This window comes from Nelumbo nucifera, chromosome 8, assembly GCF_055504915.1.
Source record: "Nelumbo nucifera cultivar China Antique chromosome 8, China Antique-T2T, whole genome shotgun sequence".
NCBI lineage: Eukaryota > Viridiplantae > Streptophyta > Magnoliopsida > Proteales > Nelumbonaceae > Nelumbo > Nelumbo nucifera.
Genome location: NC_142656.1, coordinates 58,188,456 through 58,205,560, shown reverse-complemented (window position 1 = coordinate 58,205,560; position 17,105 = coordinate 58,188,456). Strand labels below are relative to the sequence as shown.

General features: G+C 40.6%; 1 protein-coding gene across 1 annotated transcript in view; it reads right to left on the bottom strand.

Moving 5' to 3' along the window:
• Positions 1-15,901, bottom strand: part of LOC104612633 (Nucleic acid-binding, OB-fold-like protein) — a 28,489-nt gene extending 12,588 nt beyond the window's left edge. The window contains exons 1-2 of the mRNA XM_010280128.3: positions 14,623-15,901; positions 14,297-14,503 (exon numbers count right to left, since the gene is read on the bottom strand). Coding sequence (XP_010278430.1) covers positions 14,297-14,503; positions 14,623-15,141 — 726 coding nt within the window. The 5' untranslated portion in view covers positions 15,142-15,901. The remainder of the gene's footprint in view (positions 1-14,296; positions 14,504-14,622) is intronic.
• Positions 15,902-17,105: the final 1,204 nt, after the last annotated feature.

Here is a 17,105-nt window from a genome sequence, read left to right as displayed (position 1 = left end):
CAGTAACAAAAACTGAATTAACTCAATTACCTAGGATTAACTGGAGGGGTGGAGTTGCCTCTGAGCAAAACTTCTCGACCTCCCAAACTGGTTCAGAGAGTTGGTAATTATCTGTCCCCCAAAGTTGGTTGGGAATCCAATCTGTCCTTTGGCTAGACTGGCAACCTGTCCTCTCTTCCCATTGTTTACCCCTTGGTGATGTATTCATGCACTGCCTCAGGTTCTCCTGATTTGCAACACTATTTGCGCCTTGCACAATCTGGTGCCTTGAAGATGGGTTAATCCCATAAGGTTCCGCAGCCCCACCTGCCTCTGTTGTTCCAGGACCCATCCCTGCACCAAACGAGCCCTTCTGGCCACCTGGACTGCAACTCCTCATCTCTTCCATGTCCCTCTAAAATAATTCCGCAATGTTCAGGCCCAAAACACCTTCATCATCTCCACCGTCCTTCACACTACCAATTCAAGTACCACTGACTGAGCTATCGTCCGAGTCCTCATTGTTCTCCCTGCATCGAACCCATCCTTCGTCCACCCTAAGGTCTTCTTCGCACCTTTCTCTTTCAAATCTGGGGTTTGGTCTCTTTTTGGAACATCTCAGAGAGCTTGGCCTTCTCGATTTCGTCGACGCATCCACTGCAACTCACCCTGAACACCCTTGTTCCGCCGCTGCATTTAAGGTTGTTCACAGGTCGGGTTGGGTCGGTTTACTGAGATTTTTCCAACCGACCCAACCTGGTCGGGTTACCTGAAATTGAAATCGAAACCGACCCTGTGTTAAGTAAAACCGACCTGGTCGGTTTGAGTCGGGTTGGGTCGGTTTCGGTCGGTTTCGGCTCTAAGTTCAACCATGGTAATAAATTGGTAGATTGGAGAAAGAAGACTGAAATTTGATGTAAAAAAGGACACCTAATTCTATTAGAGAAAGAAGACTGAAATTGGTAAGGGGGCGGGCCAAGTTAGAATAGAAGTTATCAAGAAAATAGAAAGTCAAACTGTATTAGAGAAAGAAGACTGAAATTTGTATATTTCAAGAAACCTTCTAATCTAAGTAAAAAAGGACACCTAATTCTAATTTAAATTGGTTGCCTATTTGGTGTAAAAGACCATAAAAACTAGGATCCTTTGATTCTTTTCTTTAAACTTTTCCAAAAAAATTCCTTGTCTAGTTGTCTTACAATACTTGCCATTAATGTCATTCCTAACTAGAAGACTAGAAATTAAGTTAGGTTGTAACTAGGATAGAGACAACTTAGTTAAGTAGGAACTAAGTAGGTTGTAACTACTAACTACTAAGTCGGTTTGGGTCGGTCCGGGTTGGTCGGGTTGGGTCTTCTTATGAACAGCCCTAACTGCATTTCGTTCCCACCATCTCCCCACTGTAGACAAAGATAGACCGAAGGGACGGTCTATAGTCAGCCCATCTACCACCCTCTTACCCTGACCCACGTGACATTTTAAGTGGTCACGTGGGCCACTTTAGTTGGAGTCCGGTTTAGTAAACGGCCCAACTAACCCCCCCCCCGGCTCAGACCAGGCCCTTTGAAATAACATAATTGGTTGACTTAACATCTTTGCCACATCGGCAAAGGTTAAATTACCCACCCCACTTTTGCTTTTTTCAAAAAAAAAGAATTAATTTTTTTTAATGGCGGACTTTTCGCATGCTCTACCCCCACCGACTGATAACTTGCTAATTTGGCTTTCCCACACAAGTTTTCCTCCTTACCCACTCTCCTTACTCCACGTGTCCTCCACCCTGCCAGCACAACTTCATCTTCAACCTTTAGACATCTTCCCCATGTTCGAATTCAGACGCCACCCACACCTTAAACCAAGCTCCATCTAAGCAAATATCGAAGAATCTTGGAACGTTTTCATGCTTGATTCCGGCAACTTGAATCTTAACTACTACCAAACAACTTTTGTTGGTTCCCATCAGCACCCCACCCAAGCTTCGAGCAATCTGTTCAAGAACAGAGTCCCTCCAAAGATTGAAGGGAAGACCTAACAGCTTCATCCGTATACAACCATCTTTCACCTCCACTTCGTTACAAGATGGGCTCCATTTCTGAAGCTGAAAGAGGCTGCCATCCACAACCACCGTGTTGAAGCATACCCCTGGTCGCCAACATCAAGAATCGCCTTCATCTCTGCAAAAGGAAATAAGCTGGCTTCGTTTCCCAAATCTATCTCCTTAGCTACAGTAGCCAGAACCTTCTGCCAATCCATCACATTCCGTTCAACCACTAGCACCATCTGTTTCCACCAAATATCTATGCCATCACCCACCAAAATTCTCTGATGTACAGAGGAGCAGGCAACCGCCACACCAGGTTTTTCCCCTTTTGCCAAATAGCTCAGTCACAGTAATGAACCACCCCTTAGTATTTCTCCTCACTTCGATTACAAAGGTTTTTCCTGGAACTACCATAGTATTTTTTCATCCTTCCTCCTTGAACGAATTGAGAGCTCCATCCACGAATCCTTTCACCCAAACATCAACCTCCTCCGATACCAGTATTTTCGCCTTATTGTTCTCTCTGATTTTCAGAGCACAACTACCTTTGGTCCATTCCTCTTCCAACTTGAACGACTTAGCTTCCATCTTCACCTCAGAACGCCATCTTCCAACCACTCTGAAACCCTTTCCACTTCCATCTCTTCAAGTTAAGACCATTTTGTGCAGACAATATTTTCATCATATACTAAATAGGGTAAAGGTATTAACAAACCCAGCCAAAACATTTAGGAAACTCTGATATTCTGATGGTAGAAAAGCTTGAACAACCATACACATTCAGAGACACAGGTTGCCAGTTAGTCTAGATAAACAGGATTTAGATCTTCTTGTTTGCTGAAGTACAGCAGTAGAAGAAGAAGAAGAAGAGAAGAGGAGAGAAGAGAAGAAGCTTGTGAATGAGCGACAATGGGCTTTTTAATGAATAGTTCCAAGGCTCCAGGCCCAGATGGCTTTACAATGGGCTTTTATCAAGATAAGATTGTTGGGAGGTGCTGAAAGAGGATTTAGTTGAAGTGTTTAAGGAATTTGTAAATAATCATGTAATAAGCCCTGGAATCAATGCCACTTTATTGGCCTTGATTCCTAAGAAAATTGACGCCAACCACCCAAAAGATCATAGGTCTATTAGTCTGGTGACAAGCATCTATAAAATTCTGGCTAAAGTGCTTTCTTTGAGGATCAAAACAGTTCTCCCTTCGATCATTAGTGAAACTCATAGGGCCTTCATTCAAGGGCGACAAATAACAGATCAGATCCTAATTGCGAATGAGTGTGTGGAGGAAATGAAAAGGCTTAAGCAAAGAGGTTTTATTTGTAAATCGGATCTTGAAAAGGCCTATGACTTGGTAGACTGGGAGTTTTTACTAGACGTGATGAGAAATTGTGGATTTGGGGACAAGTGGTGTAGTTGGATATCTGGGTGTATCAATACCTGTCACTACTCCATTCTGGTAAAAGGTGTGGTGAGGGACTTTTTTCCAACTTGCAGGGGTGTCAGGCACCCTTCCTTTTTACATTAGTAGCCGATGTGATTAGTAGGATCATTACTAAGGTTGATAGTGAAGATGCCATTAGGGGTTGGAGAATAGGGAAACACCAAATCCCAGTCACCCTTCAGTTTGCAGATGACCTAATGATCTTTTGTGAAGGAGGCTTTAGCGAGAAGGTAGCAAACCTAAAGGAGCTGATCAAAGGATTTGAAAGGATTTCTAATCTAAAAATAAATCTGGAAAAGAGTTGCATAGCGGGTATAAACTTGGAGGATGGGGAGATCGAGGTAATTGCGGAATGTCTTGAGTGTTCCATCTCTGCCTGGCCTATGTCATACTTAGGACTTCCATTAGAGGTAAACCCTAGGGAGAGCAGATTTCGGACCCTAGTGCTAGAAAAGTTTGAGAAGAGTCTAGCCACGTGGAAGAAGAATTATCTCTTTGGGAGGGAGAATTACTTTAATAAGAAACTCGTGGAGAAATTGATGAAAGACTTCTTGTGGGAGCCGGGACAAGAAAAAAATGACCATTTGGCTAGTTGGGAAATTGTTTGCAGAAGTAAATAAGAGAGGGTTTGGGACTTAGGAGGTTGATTGAAAAAAATCAAGCTCTATTAGGGAAACGGTTGTGGCGATGGCCATTGGAAAGTGAGAGGTTGTGGCATGAGGTGGTGGGAAGCATTCATGGGAAATCAGAGAATGAATGGGATGTTGGTGTATCAAGGCAGGCTAACTTGGCAGCACCTTGGAAGGCCATTCACAACACCCTTCCTCAATTTCTCTGTTTTATCAGGTATGAAGTTTGTTTTGGCAACGTTGTCGGCTTTTGGGAGGATATCTGGTTAGGAGATACCCCCCTAAAGGACCTTTTCCCTTTGCTATTTTCTGTTTCCTTGTATAAAAAAGAGGTGGTCTCAAAATTTGTCTCATCATTGGGAACACCCTTGGCTCCTAATTGAGATTTTGGGTTTCGTAGGGGACCAAGGGATGATGAAATTGAATCTCTCTCTGACTTGCTATATTGCCTTAATCAGGTTTGTTTGGATCTCTCCAAGCCCGATAAAAGGGTGTGAACTCTTAGCATTCTGCTCAACATCCTTTTCCGTTAAAGGAAATTTGGTGTAGGCCCGTTCCCCGAAAGATTATGGCGTTCTGTTGGAAAGTATTCTATGGGAAAGTAAACACTCTAGATAACCTACAAAAGAGAAGACCCTTCCTCTGTATTTCTCCCAATTGGTGTATCCTCTGTAGAGCTCACGGGGAGGATTGTTACCATCTACTAATATCTTGTCCTTTTTCTGCAAATCTTTGGGCTTGGCTATTTTCGTTGTTTGGGAGTAGTTGAAGTATGCCAGCAGAAGTTCACATGATCTTTAACCATTCTACTTTCTCTTGACCTACAAAAAGAGGGAGAATTATGTGGAGATGTGCTCGCGCTGCCCTGATTTGGACTCTTTGGGAAGAAAGGAATGCTAGAATCTTTCAAGGAAAGGACAAAAGCAATCAGGAATTGAAATACTGTGTTGCATAGGGCAATACTTTGGCTGAAGACCTTGGAAATCTTTCATCAATTCTCCTTTAATGACCTTTGGAGAAATTGGTCAGCTGTAGCTAGGTGTTCACCCTTAAAGGATAAGTCAATTACAAGCTGATCTCTTCCATCTAAAGGCTCACTAAAGCTGAACTTTGATGGAAGTAGCATGGGAAACCCAGGATTATCAAGAATGGAGGGTGTCTTGAGAAACGAGAAGGGAGAGATTATGTTGCTCTACTCGGGTCCTTTAGGAGTTGGGGTATCAGATCAGAGCTATTAGCTGCTGTACAAGGGGTGCAATTTGCAAACCAGCTGGGGGTACAACATCTAGTAATTGAAGGAGATTCCAAAGTGGTGGTGGGCTGGTTGAAAAATCCTAAAGATGCTATATGGCGCTACAAGAATGAAATGAAGAAATTCAATTGGTTGGCAAGGAATATGTTGGTCTCTTTACAGTGGGTGGGGAGATCAGCAAATACTTTGTCCTATGTGTTAGCTAAGCAAGGGGTAAATTGGGAAGAATTGTTTTGGACTCAGCTGTGATTACTGTATTTCTTTCCTAGTTTACTTGTAAGATTCAAGGAGGGGCTGCAGCTCGCGCCTCTCCCTGGGATGTTCTATGAATTCACATCTATAAATCAGCTTTTGAACTAATAAAATTTACTATTATTCATCACAAAAAAAAGACTAGATACTAGTGCAAAAATGCAAATAAATAAAGAGTAGGTACCAAGCCTTAGTGAAGACCCGTTGTAACTATAGATTTTTATCTCTCCCACAGGCGTTCTAATATTGTAAGGATGAAAGTATAAAAAGCTAAATGAAAATTGAAAGATTGGAAACTCCTTAATAAGAAGTGGCTGACAGGCAAGCCTGGAAATTGTTAATTCCCACTTCAAGTAGTAGAAACTTATTTACCATAGAACAATAAATACATTATAGCCCATTCAAAATAGAATTGAGAACTGCCCACCACCCAGAAAACACCACCATAAACAACCAAAAGCCTCTAATGGAACTTAGTGGGTGCAACTAGGGCAGGCCCAAGTTTATCAATTGTTAAAATTTTGAAAGGGCCCAGCATCAAAAATCTTAATATTTGATGGAAATGGTCTAAGGACTTAAAATTTGACAGGAAACATGTCTCGGGGTAGACTACAATGGCATGACATGATTTATGTGGCCAATCCAGATGACTGGAATTAGGCTGAGTTGAATTTAGTTGATACACACTTCACATCCTTGTGTGTAACAAAATGCATACCTGATACAAATGCTAAATATAGCATGGACACTTCCACAGTATATAATAGGAACATCTTTAAAAATGTGTAAATGATATATTTAATAAAATCTTAATATGAAACATTGTAGATAGAGTTCTATTAAATTTGACAAGATACAAGCCTTGAAAAATTAAATGGGATGCCTGTATTTGTATCCTAGATTTCAAGAAACATAGTCAAATATCCATTTCCCATATCAGGGTACTAGTCTCTATCTATATCATTGATCTTTTTTTTTTTGATAATTGACATCATTTATTTATATCATTGATCTTTTTTCAATACTTGTGTCTTTCTAAATATGATGAAACTTCTAACAGACACATAGGGATGTCAATGGGTCGAGTTTGGCATGAGTTTGCCTCCACCCTAACCCAACTCTCCAATGTCCTCACCTGAACCCGCCCCGCCCCACCCTGACATAATAAGACACAATTTCCGAATCCGCTCTAACCCTATAGGGGTGAACCCAATACCATCCTGCCCTAACCTAGGGTTCATTACTTCTTGTTTCGAATGCTGCTACAGTAACCCGAACCAGGAAGTGAAGGAAGAAGAAGAGGAAGAAGAAGGAAATAAGGGTCTATCGAAATCTGATGGACTACCCATCCAGTCGACCCCCTTAATCTTTATTAGAGTCTAATAATCTTTTACAAAGACTAAATTGCCCATACTTAAGTGTGGGGCAGAGTACTCTAATAAAACTGCCACATAAGCAAACTACTTAACACACATAAGATGACTAAACTACCCCTATTCGGCTCACTTTAACACTCCCCCTCAAGCTGGAGAATATATGTCATATAATCCCAGCTTGTTACATAGGTAGTTCACTTTCCCTGAGCTTAGAGCTTTTGTAAACAAATCTGCCCACTGATCATTCGAGCCTACATGTTCTGTATTTACCTCTCCAGCAAGAACCTTCTCCCTCACAAAGTGCAATCAACCTCTATGTGCTTTGTTCTCTCATGAAAGACAGGGTTGGATGAGATATGGAGTGCAACTTGATTGTCACAATACAATCTCATAAGTTTATCCATGTGAAACCCAATTTCTTTTAGGAGATTCCTCAACCACACTAATTCACAGGTAGTGTGAGCCATGGCCCTATACATTATTTTCGAATGCTGCTACAGTAACCCGAACCAGGAAGTGAAGGAAGAAGAAGAGGAAGAAGAAGGAAATAAGGGTCTGTCGAAATCTGATGGACTACCCATCCAGTCGACCCCCTTAATCTTTATTAGAGTCTAATAATCTTTTACAAAGACTAAATTGCCCATACTTAAGTGTGGGGCAGAGTACTCTAATAAAACTACCACATAAGCAAACTACTTAACACACATAAGATGACTAAACTACCCCTATTCGGCTCACTTTAACACTTCTCAAATAAAAGCAACTGTAAGAAAAAGTAAGTGCAAGAAAATTTCAACGTTTTAACAACAGCACAACAAGAGTAATTGCAAATAGACAATATTTTAGGCTTGAGGGAGGAAAGCTGTGTAGGTTAAGAGAGTGGGGGCACAGAGGTTAAAAGGGAAGGGAGTAGGTTTGTTCAGTATATGAGGAACAGTAATTCCCATTAATAGAAAATAGTATGTGATGGAAATTGTGGTCAAGGTTTTAATCTTAAAATATAAGAAAAATAGAAAGAAAAGAACAACCTATTGGGTGCACACGGTAAAGGAGAATCATCCAAGTAAAGATGAGGGGATATTTAAAGAATTAAGAAGAATACAAAAAAAGAAAAGCAAGAACCCAATAATAGTAGATCATTCATATCATTTTAACCCTTAGTAACAGAAGCTTTTCATGATCTTCTTGTTTCTTATGATTGCAAAAACACAGATTTGACATTCATTTCTTAAAGAATCTGAAATCCTAAAATTTACCAGATCCAAGATTCCAAAAGGAAACCTTGGCTGTTAGTGTTTGCTCATCCATTCTTTCTTCGCCAATGGTCTTCTCTTTAAAAAATAAAAGGGAAAAAGGGAAAACCCTTAACTTGAAGTTACGGGGTTAGTAACTATGATATAACTACAAGAATACTTCCATATGTAGGGGGTATCATGGCCCTATCAGTCAAAGTATTAAACTCGACACTGGCCCGAACCTGACAAGGGTTACAGTGTCAAGACCCTAACCCAACCCTACACCCAAGTAGGCCTACCCCAAACATGATCCATTAGGGTCAGATCAATACAAGTTTACTGTTTAACCCAACCCGTTAAACTTTGTAGCATGATTTGTTACAAAAAGACTTGCAACAATTGGGGTAGTTGACAAAGAGGGCAAAGAGATTTTTTGAAAGACGGTAAAGTATAGTATTACATTAAGAGAAGTAAAAAACCTCATGTACAACAAGTTGTTGTACCCAGGGCCATGCAAAAGCTGCCCTTATGCCCAACCCCTGCTTTACAAAAAAAGTTTTCATGTACAAAAAGGAATCATGATTTATGCTTTTAAACAACTTGTGTATAGCTAGCTAGCCACAAAAACATCATTCCCAAAGCCTTTTGAAAAATAGTATCAACAGAACTCGCAGAGTCTCTCTTTTAACTTTAATTTCCAAAGAGGTCTAAATGATCATGAGATGGTTGAGTTATCCTCTCTCCTCTTGTTTCCATCTAATGATTATCTCTCCTCTTCTTACCTTGACAAGTTAATTTGGTCTATCACCCCTATTGTTTCCTTCTCCACCAAATCCTTCTTCCTTGGCTTGGTATTTGGGTCTCTTCCTTCCCCTTTCCCAACTAGAAGGTTATGGCTTTCCACAATTTCTATAGAATTTCGTTTTCCCTATAGAGACAGCTTGTGGCTGACTAACACCAGTTGAAGGAGATAAAGAAGCATCTCCCCTCATGTTTGCATTATGTGCTTCAAGAACGGGGAATCCATTGGTCATCTCTTGATAAACTGCAAGATAGCCTGTAGCTCATGGCGATTTCTGCTAGATCTGATCCATGAAAGTAGTTATTATTGGGTCCCCCTAATTTGGCTTGCCAGATTATTTCACAATGGAAAGGTAGAAATTTGGGCAAAAGAGGCATGATTTTCTAGAAAGCAGCAGTCTATGCTACAATGTGGTGCCTTTGGGAAGAGGAAAAAAATAATTTTTTGAAAACAAAGCTTCCTCAGAAGTTTCTTTAAAGAATAGAATTCTGACTCAATTTCTTGCATGAAGACTACCAACACTTTCATAAGGTATAGCTTTGAGGACTTAAATAGGAACCTGCTAGAGATTCTCCAGTCTTCTCCAATTGGTTCTCAGCCTTCATTTCCCCAAGGCCTGAGAGTGCTTTTACTTTGAGGTTTGATGGGAGCTTAAGAAGATCTCCTGTCTTTTGGTGGCTAGACTAGGGGGAGTTATTTACAACTCAGAAGGGAACATCTCTTGGGTTTTTGGTGGCCCTATTTCGGCTAAAAAAGCTTCAGAGGCAAGGTACAAGCTCTTTTGTTGGGTCTTCAGTCAGCCAAAGATCTACATGTTGATTCTCTTGTTGTTGAGGGAGACTGTAGAATCACAACAGGATGGGCTAAAAAGAGAAATGCAGGCCCTTGAAGGTCTGTCCATTTCTTGCAAGAAATTTTTTGACATACTTGGGTTCCACTCAATGCAGTTTCAAATGGATGCCTAGGAGCTTTAATTGTTTGGTTGATCATCATCATCCGTGCCTTATCCCAACCATATGGGGCCGGCTACATGAATCCTGTTTTGCAAATCTGTTCTATTTAAAGCCATATCCACTGTCAAATTATTAGTGTTTAAATCATTTCTTACTACTTCTACCCATGCCCCTTTTTGTCTACCCTGAGCTCTTCTAGCCCCTTCAATGTGTAACAAACTGGAACAGTTGGTGATCTTCTATGCACGTGCCCAAACCATTTTAATCTACTCTCTTTCATTTTATGACTTATTGGAGCTACTCCTAGGTTCCTAGGGATAATTTCATTCCTAATCCTATCCTTTCAATTTTTTCCGAGATCGGCTTCTATCAAGGCAAATTTGTGCCCACACCATTCTAACAGCCTTTTGCAACCTTGCATTAGGAATATCTCTCCATGAAATAAAGCACACAAGTACGGAGATATTCTCTATACAAGGCAGTAAAGGTTCCTCGAATGGGCTTTGCCCTGACTGAAGCCAAACTCAGTTTTTCCACTCATTCATCTTAGTATTCACAATTTTGCCACATTCACCTTTCTGGATATGTTTCTTAACCACCCAACACTCTGCTCCATACAACATAGCTCGCCTTACAACTGAATTGTTTGATTGATGCTTTAGCTAAAAGTGGGGTGGGAAGGAAAATGATGTATGGTGCAAATGTTTTTCCAATTTCTTGAGTGGACTTTATGTTTTCTGTTTGGAAGCCATGTTTGTACATCAATCCATGTACATCCTTCCTTTTTCAAATGAAAGTTACTTTTTCCAAAAAAAAATCATTGTGTTTCTCTCCTGCCATAAGCACCAAAAGACCACAACAAGGACCCTCCAAGCAAATTTTCCTTATCTAGACAAGCCTTCTATCCACTAGACCTTTGGTTGCAACTCAGACCTCTAAGAAGAATATGGTCTTGAACTAGAGTAGAGAGGATTAATGATAGCTCTTTGGACTCGAAGGGTCTTGAAAAGATTCCTAATGCATTTTGACATTTCAGAAGGCAAAAAAAATCATAGAATGATTCAACTCTCAGAAGTGTTTGCCAAATTGAAAGAAGGTTTGTTTGGAGGCTTAACGAAAGAAAAGTGAAGAAAACAAAGGAAGTTTCCAAGAGAAGCAAAGAAATTTCTGTTCAAGCCATTAGAGAAGGCGAGTAATTGAGCAAAGTCTTGATGCAGTGTTGATTTGAAGTTTGGTATTCTTTTGTTTTCAGTTTGTTGACTTGTCAATTGTTGTGAGTTTGGTATTTTTTGTTGTTGGCTTAGGTAGGAGGCATTTGGTTAGAGTTGTAGGTTGAATTTTGACTTTGCATTGATTGTTTGATCAAGTGTCCAGTTTTAGGGAATTGTTGTCAAACTTTCTTTTGGTTTGGTGAGTTTGTTTTTGGAGTGATTGTTTGGGTTGTGTTGGTGAAGTGTGGAGTTGGGTATTGGTTGGGTGCAGGATGGTCTCTTTTCCTCTCTCAAGTAGGGATGGGTTTTAGCTGAGCCAAGCCAAATAATTGGCCATTTGAGCTCAGCTCGACAGTGAGCTAGAGACTTGAGCTTGAATTTGACTCGACTCAAAAGCTCATATGTTGGAGTTCAGCTTGGCTTGAGCTCGACTGTGAGCCAAGCTTCCTATAAAAAAAAATAAAAAATTATACATATAAAAATAAAATTCTACATATAAAAATGACTTCTCATTTTACATATAAAACTAAGAATTATAAAAATTATTTACTTGTATACATATAAAAAATAAAAATATTATATATGTAATACAAGCTCGACTATGCTTGTGAGCCTCACAAGCTGAACTTCATTAGGCTTGAGCTCAGCTCAAAGCTCGGTTTAGACTAAGTTGAATCAAGCTTTTCACGAGCTGAGCTCGAATAACTCGTGAAAAGCTCAACTTGTGTCCACCCCTACTCTCAAGTCTCAAGTGACTTCTTGTCACCTTTCTTGTAATCTCTTCCAAAAAAATCTAGGAAATGACTGACAAAGGTCCCTCCACCATAGATCATCCTAAAATTTCACCTAAGTACTAGAAATAGTACCGTACCAGATGTGTTGTGAAAAGATAGCGAGTAGAGACCAACTATCTTTTCCAAAACTCTTTTCAAGGGTGGTGTTTCTAGCAGAACCACAACCCCACCCATTTGAGTCCAGCCAATAAATGCTTTTAATAACCAAATGTTGCAATGGCCCTCTCTTTTGGAGACCTCTACAACCACTTCCCTACCAATACTATATTTTTGTCCTTTATTTGCTCAATTCCTAAACCTCCTTGTTCCTTACTCCAACTAGTGAGATGATCTATTTTTTGTCATGACCCAGGTCCCAAAAAAACTCCTCCTAACTTTTTCTATCCTTTTCACCACCTTCAGAGGAACTCTAAACACTAAAAGTAAAGTTATGTTTAATAAAACTCAACTCTAATCTCTGAGAAAGCAAAAAAGATCTAATACTGCTCTAGACTCTGAATAGATAGAGTTTGATTTATTTATTTATTGCTTTTCTATCCTCCAAATGTAATTGAATTATTTAAATATCTGAAAAGAGATTGTTTTACATATTTATCCCTATAAATTGATGAGTTCTTTTTTGGTAGATGAAAAAGAAACAAATGAAAACTAGGAAAAATACGGCTTGCTAGTAACACTAGCTCCACCAAACAAAAGAGAAGCAAAAGAGAGATTGTGGTGTGTGTGAGAGAGAGGGAAAGAGAGATGGGGTTTTAGGTAAGAATAAAGACATGGGCTTTTTTGTAACAGAGTGAAGTCACTTTTGGAATAAAAATTTATAAAACACCTCTTAGTGGGCTAAGAGGTAGATGGGCCACTAAGCCACTAAAAGGAATCTTTTAAATTAAAAGACTAGACTCAGAGGTTGCACAAAACAACCTAGGACATCTGAAAAGTATGTCCATTCAATGCAAACAAATGAGCCCTAAATTGGAAGATTGGATAGGGTAGATTTGACATGACTAATTTTCCCCCCTTTTGAGATTTTTTTTTCATGCAGCCAACATTTTAGAAAACCTCTCTTTTTTTTTATAATTAACAGTAATATTTTGATCAATAATTAACAGTAAAATTTTTTTGATCAATAATTAACAAGTAAAATTTTATTAAAAGCCTTAGAGGAAACTCCCTTGCATGTCCAGGCTAGAGAGCAGGTGCCATACACACAAACAGTATAAAGCTGACCATATACAAATGGACCCCATGCCCTGGCATCCCTCATTTACCCCCTTGTACAGATAGATATTCTGCTCTGGCAAAGCTGTTAGCTAGGGTGTTAACCAATCTAGTGATCCACTTGAGCTAGCAGTTCAAGCTGCTTCCAATGGATTTGGCTTTGCAAACCAAAGCTCTAAACCTCAAGGGTGATTCCTCCTCTGAAATAAGCCAGGAGATAACAACTTGGCAGTCTCCTTCTAGTGGCACATTTCTCCAGTTTATTGTGTCATCAGATTGAGACCTTGGATTAAAGCCAACAAAGACAACAAATAGTTGCCAAAGCCTACAGCCCCTTGAAAGCTCATGACAATGCTGCCTCCTTCCTCCCTTGTCACCTCTCCCACACCTGACCTTCCACTTCCAGGGTTTACCTAAACAGCACCCATCAAACTTAAATTTTGGTCTGCCAGCCTTAGGGGGGTACTAATTGATCTTCCTCTGTGGTTTTCTAAGTGGCACACTAGCAATAATGTTCCATCTCCTTAACATATCATCCATCTTCACATCCTGAAACCCCTCACATACCAGTACCCCTTGTGCAATTCTTATCTTGATCAAATCAATAAGAATTTCCACTTGTTCCTTAATTTCAAACACCTCTGCATTTCTCTCCCCCCCCCCCCAATGCTCCACATTATTGCAGCACTTGTACTATGCTATAGAAGTTTCATTCTTCTGGCATGGCAGCCCGTGGTATCTTGTCATTACTGCAGTGATTGTGCACCACGCTCTGAGTTATTGTAAGTTTTTCAGATTATAATACTTACATTCTTCTTGGGCAGGTAAGCTTGTTTTATCAATAACAAGAGAAAACTTAGGATTAAGGTAGTGAGAAATGATTTGAGGGGCCATCGCTTAACAATTGAAAACAGAGCCGAATGGTAGTGCAGGATTTAGGAAGTCGAACCCATATGGTGGAGACAAGGCTTAATTGATTTAAGAGAAAATTCTTACTTTAAGAAAACTATTACCTGCAAATTGTCACTTCCTTATATAATCATATTGAGAGAAAGCAACGCAACCGTATTCATATGCCCCCTAATGAATTGACTTTAAAAATAAATAAAGTATCTTGCCTGGTTAGGTGTCACAGGAGCAAGTTGGGTTTCCTTATTCTCTTCAGAGCCAAACCATATTCTTTCACCAGGAACTGAAGCTTCAGGAGGTAAAAGAAGTTCAACATTCTCATGCGATGCATCAGAAGCAGCCAAAAGCATTCCACTCGATTTAACCCCACGCATATTTCTAGGCTTCAGATTAGCAAGGACAACCACTTGTCTGCCCTACACGAATGATACGTTTGTGTACATAATCAAGTGAAGCATGAAGGCTGAACCTAACTTAATGTCATCGACACTCTACTCAGAGAGAGAGAGAGAGAGAGAGAGAGAGAGGGGAGAACCTGAAGGTCGTCGAGAGGGATGTACTTGACAAGGCCGCTGCATATCGTCCTGGGTTCGGGCTCACCGAGGTCGACCTCTTCAACATAGAGAGAATCCGCCTCGGGATGTCTCCAGGCTCTAAGGATGCGGCCCACCCTGAAGTCCAAAGCATCCACCGCATCCTTTAGTTGATCCGGTGACGGTGCGGCTGAGGGTGCCGGACGTTCCGCACCAGAATCGCCTTGCGGCTGCGGGGCGTCCAAGGCAGAGTCCGCAGATGGGACAGAGGAGGCAAGGGGAGCGTCCGAGGCCGAGCTGGTGTACGCAGCGGTAGTGGCTTTAACCGATGCCCGACGAAAGAACTGAGAAGGCGAAGGAGAAAAGGACGCCCTTATGGTTCTTTTGAGAAGCAAGGATCCAACCACTGCCCCATTACCATTTCCGTGCGAAGATGACAAGCTGGTGCGTGTAGAACGGAAGCACCAGGTTTTACACGAAAGCAGGAGAGCACCGCCTTTCAAAACTGCTGCTGCAGCCATCACCTTCCTACTTCCTATTCAGTATTCACTTCACTCCCCACCACCACCGCCGAGAGGTGAGACGTGAGGCGTCAGAGAAACGCAGACCGAGGAGAAATGGTCAGATGGATCATGGATGGATAGCAGGATAGGACATAGGGTAATGCTGAACCGGAGCCGAACAAAAATTATTGGAATACTCCGGCTTAATTAAGGTTGAACCGGATATTGTCCCAATCTGGACTTCTGGAGACGAACAAAAACTATTGGAATCATCAGCTACATGAAACATGAGCTCCCTCTGCTAGAGAAGTCCTCAATGCCTCAATGGAGCAGAATTGACTAGACTCTATTGGCTGCGAATTACACCAAACCCTTTTTTAAGAATAGACCAAATATCCCCAAAACAAAATTCTCTGTCTACTCTCTCTGGGGGCTATGACTCGATCGACAAATTTTTGAAACTGATGTCATTCATTCACAGAACAGAAGCAAGCAATGACGCAGCAACAGTAGAGCTGCGTATATGAGTTGCCGATCCTGATCTTCTGAATGCTCCTCATCCCAGCCACTACAGCTTCACATGGAAGATCGAATAGAACACGAACTCGTAAACTTCATTTCCATGGCGGTTTCCAACTCATCAGATTCTTAAATATCGGTGCGGAATAAACAGTAAACATGGTGATGTCTCTTAACAGCATCAGCAGACAGCAATGCTTTCAAATAAGCTAATTTTGATGTGGAGGAGACAAATGGTGTGGATTTCTCGGGATTTCCATTTCCAAAGAGCTTAAATGCAGATGGTGAGAAGTAATGTAAAACAGGAGTTTGGCCGTCTGGGCCCAAAGCCTGGACGAAGACCAAGCTAAGTGGATAACTGCTGAGTGTCAAGTCTTAAAAGGAAATTCCGTTACATGCTCAGCTCTGGTTGTTGTCTTGTCAAAGTTCCATTCTTGGTATGGAGTAATGGAGTATGGACCCCCAACCCACCAAATGATCATAACTAACAAGTAACAACTAATTAATTGGGGCGTGTGGAAATTGATGATCCCAAAATTTTATTAATATTTGGGTCCAGATGCCATTTCTTTCATACACTCTCATCATGGACCTAATTATGGTTGGGTCCAAATTCTTTTACCTCTCAGACTACTACTGTTGCTGGCAACGGTCGGTGAGTTTGAAATGTCTACAGTTCTGTACTTGCAAAGCAAAAAATTTCACTCCTGGCAAAAGGTGGGTAACAGGGTTTGTGTGCTCACTGTGGTGTCGTCCACTAACTAATGGGTCCTTCCCTTCTTCTCCTTCCATGAAAGAGCCCAAATGAACTACAGTAAAGGAAGGGCGTTTAACGCGTTTTCTGATGATGATAATTTATTGCTCAAGTTTCCAGTTTCAATACCCAGATACAATCTCTGTACCTGAATCATGTAGCCCAATGTCGAGTCATATTTGCTATCAATGTCAATGAACTTAATATGAAGGAAAACAATTAGTGATTTCCCTGAAAAATATATGAATTGCATTCCTAATTTTCATGGAAACAAGCCTTCACAGTTGAGAAAATTAAAAAATTATGATGTTGTTGCATGAGACGGATGTAGAGAACAATCAACCTATGCTCAAAAATGACTCAAAAGGGAAATTAGAATTTAGAAGGAATGTATAAGTTCCAGCAGGAAATCATTTGTTTTCATTCATCTTCATTTTACGAGCAACCAACCAGACGGAGATTAAAAAGAAAAAGAAAATTTTGAACCGAGCGTCTGAGCGTGTACCGGAGAATCGAATCAGAACTCAGAACTGCACACCGAAGTGAAGTCAACGGTGACAGATTTTATAATTTAATTAGAAACGAAATTGTCTTTCCCCTCCCTTTTTTTCTTCGGTTTTTTTTTTTCCTTTTTGATGAAAAATAAAGAAAAAAGAGTTGTACAGGTCTACAACAGGACGACGACGACAAGGACAATGAGAGAGAGAGA